At 48.1% G+C, this 2170-nt stretch overlaps 1 protein-coding gene across 1 annotated transcript in view; it reads left to right on the top strand.

The window, feature by feature from the left end:
• Positions 1-204: 204 nt before the first annotated feature.
• SNTA1 (syntrophin alpha 1) overlaps positions 205-2170 on the top strand; it is an 89154-nt gene continuing 87188 nt past the window's right edge. Inside the window, exon 1 of the mRNA XM_019539807.1 lies at positions 205-328. Coding sequence (XP_019395352.1) covers positions 205-328 — 124 coding nt within the window. The remainder of the gene's footprint in view (positions 329-2170) is intronic.

Raw genomic sequence — 2170 nt, 5'->3', positions numbered from 1 at the left:
GTAGTCAAGCATTTCCCCTACCATGGCAGCCACCTCTTTCAAAGAGTGAACATTGATGAAGAGTTCCAGCACAGGAGCTGATGTACAAGTGCCTTCTTTGGGAAATTGCTTTGGTATGTCTTTATTCATCAAGATCTCTAGAAAGACACCAAGATTTAGGTCTACAATGCAGCCATCATCCCCACCCTCCTCTGCAGTTGTGAAATGTGGGTGATCTACCACCATCTCAAGAGCCTATACAGGTATCATAAACAATACCTCCAGAAAATCCTCGACATCAAACGGGAAGATTACCACACAAATGCTAGCATCCTGGCTGAAGAGAATGGTACCAGCATTGAGTCAGTGTTCCTCAAGCATCAACTTCACTGGACCAGACATAGTGTGTGGATGCCTGACTCTCAACTCCCAAAACAAGTGCTCCATTTCCAACTTAGCAACGGCCTGAGATCCTACAGTGGCCAAAGGGAATGCTACAAGGACACACTAAAGGCATACTTCAAGAAGCAGATGGCAACATCAAGAGATGCTGGCTGCCAGCTGACCCCAACGGCATCACAACCTCAACCCATTTTGAGGTAAAGCATCTTGCCTTTGAAGCAGAGAAGACAGAGTAGAGGAAGGAAAAGGAGAGGAATCCTAGCCTGCAGCCCACTCTCCCCTGCAGAAAGACCTGCAACTCCTGCAAATGGATCTGTTGCTCAAGAATTGGACTCTTAAGTCATCTCGAGACCCATCAATGAACCATGGTAGAGACCATCCTTGAATCGAGGGATGCCGACGATTTTAGTAATCCTTTACTCCCGAGCCGTGACTCCACATGGCTAGATATCTGTAAAAATAGAAAAAGAACCAAATTACCTTCTGTTTCACTCAGAGACACATATGCTGTTAATCTTAAATATATTAGTTTTATTGCTCACTGAAACGAGTGGATCCTGTTTGTTAAGGATAAAAGGAAGATTTTTGAGGTAATATTTTTAATTGAACCAACTTGTTTAGCTAGATAAGACAGCAGATTCTTGTATGCTGACAACATTTGATGAGCAGTGCTCTGGCTAGCCAAGCCACCCTTTGGGATGGGTACTTGGAAGACCCATTGAACCATTGGTTTAGTTTCTTCAGAATCCTGTGCGTTTTCACTGAACTCTTTGCAAAGATGATTAATTTAAATTATCACTGGATTTATGAAATCTTTGTGGGTATTTTGTCCAGTGATTTCTCAAGCTCTTGCAAAATGATATTGAAGATACAAAGGACAGATACAATCACATCCTGCTTCACTTTCCAGTTAAGTGGATCATCTACGTGGCAGCTCTAGGAGTTCGCTAATATTCTTGCTGTTCTGTGTGTGTTCAAGGGGCCGTTATGCCTCCTGTAGAGCCAAGAATAATTAGCATCCAAGAGCTAGGTAAAGTTTACAGGGAAAGAGCTTTGTGGCCAGCTGCTTCATACATCTGGCTTTCCTCATGCCCCAATCCTGAGGGGTAAGGCCATAGCACAAGATTCTGAGGACAGGTACAGGGAACCAGCCAGACCAAAGCCTAATGCCCTATGCAAGGATCAAAGCAAGAATGAATTAACCCTAACACTCCACAGGGGTGGGCAAGTCTGAGAGATACTCATCCTCATTTTAGAGGGAGAGGGGACTTGAGGCAGATCAGACTACACAAGTAGCAGAACTCAGAAGCCCTGTTATCCAGCACCCTGCTCTAAGCATCACCTCCGGCTCTCTGCTAACCTGTTGTCTGTTTAACTAAATGTACACCAGGAGAGATCAGGTGTCTTTCCCCTCTTTATTCTCCTAAGTCAATGTTTCTCACAGTTTTGATCCTGGGGGTACACAGTTTTCTGGATTAAAATAGCTGGCATGTATCTGCTCCCCGGACCCCGCCGAGGTGTGTCGGGCCTGCTCTGCTAGGGCCCGATCCTGCCCCACGGAGCGTGGACGTTTGGTGGTGGGGAAGCGGCGGCCAAATTTCGGAGCCGCCGGGGCTGGGTGACGGCTCCTCCGGCCGGACCCCAGACTGATGATACAGGCTTGGTGCTGGCGCCCCGCCACAGCTGTGGCAGCTCGCGGACGTGGCCGTGTTAGGACGGCCGGGGAAGGCGGGACGAGTCCGCGGGGCCTCCCGCCCTGGCTCGGGAACGGCCGCGGCGCCGGCTGAGG

This window comes from Crocodylus porosus, unplaced genomic scaffold, assembly GCF_001723895.1.
Source record: "Crocodylus porosus isolate Cpor-Errol unplaced genomic scaffold, CroPor_comp1, whole genome shotgun sequence".
Taxonomy (NCBI): domain Eukaryota; kingdom Metazoa; phylum Chordata; order Crocodylia; family Crocodylidae; genus Crocodylus; species Crocodylus porosus.
Note: the sequence above shows the minus strand (reverse complement) of the source record. Positions and strands in the feature narration are given on the sequence as shown.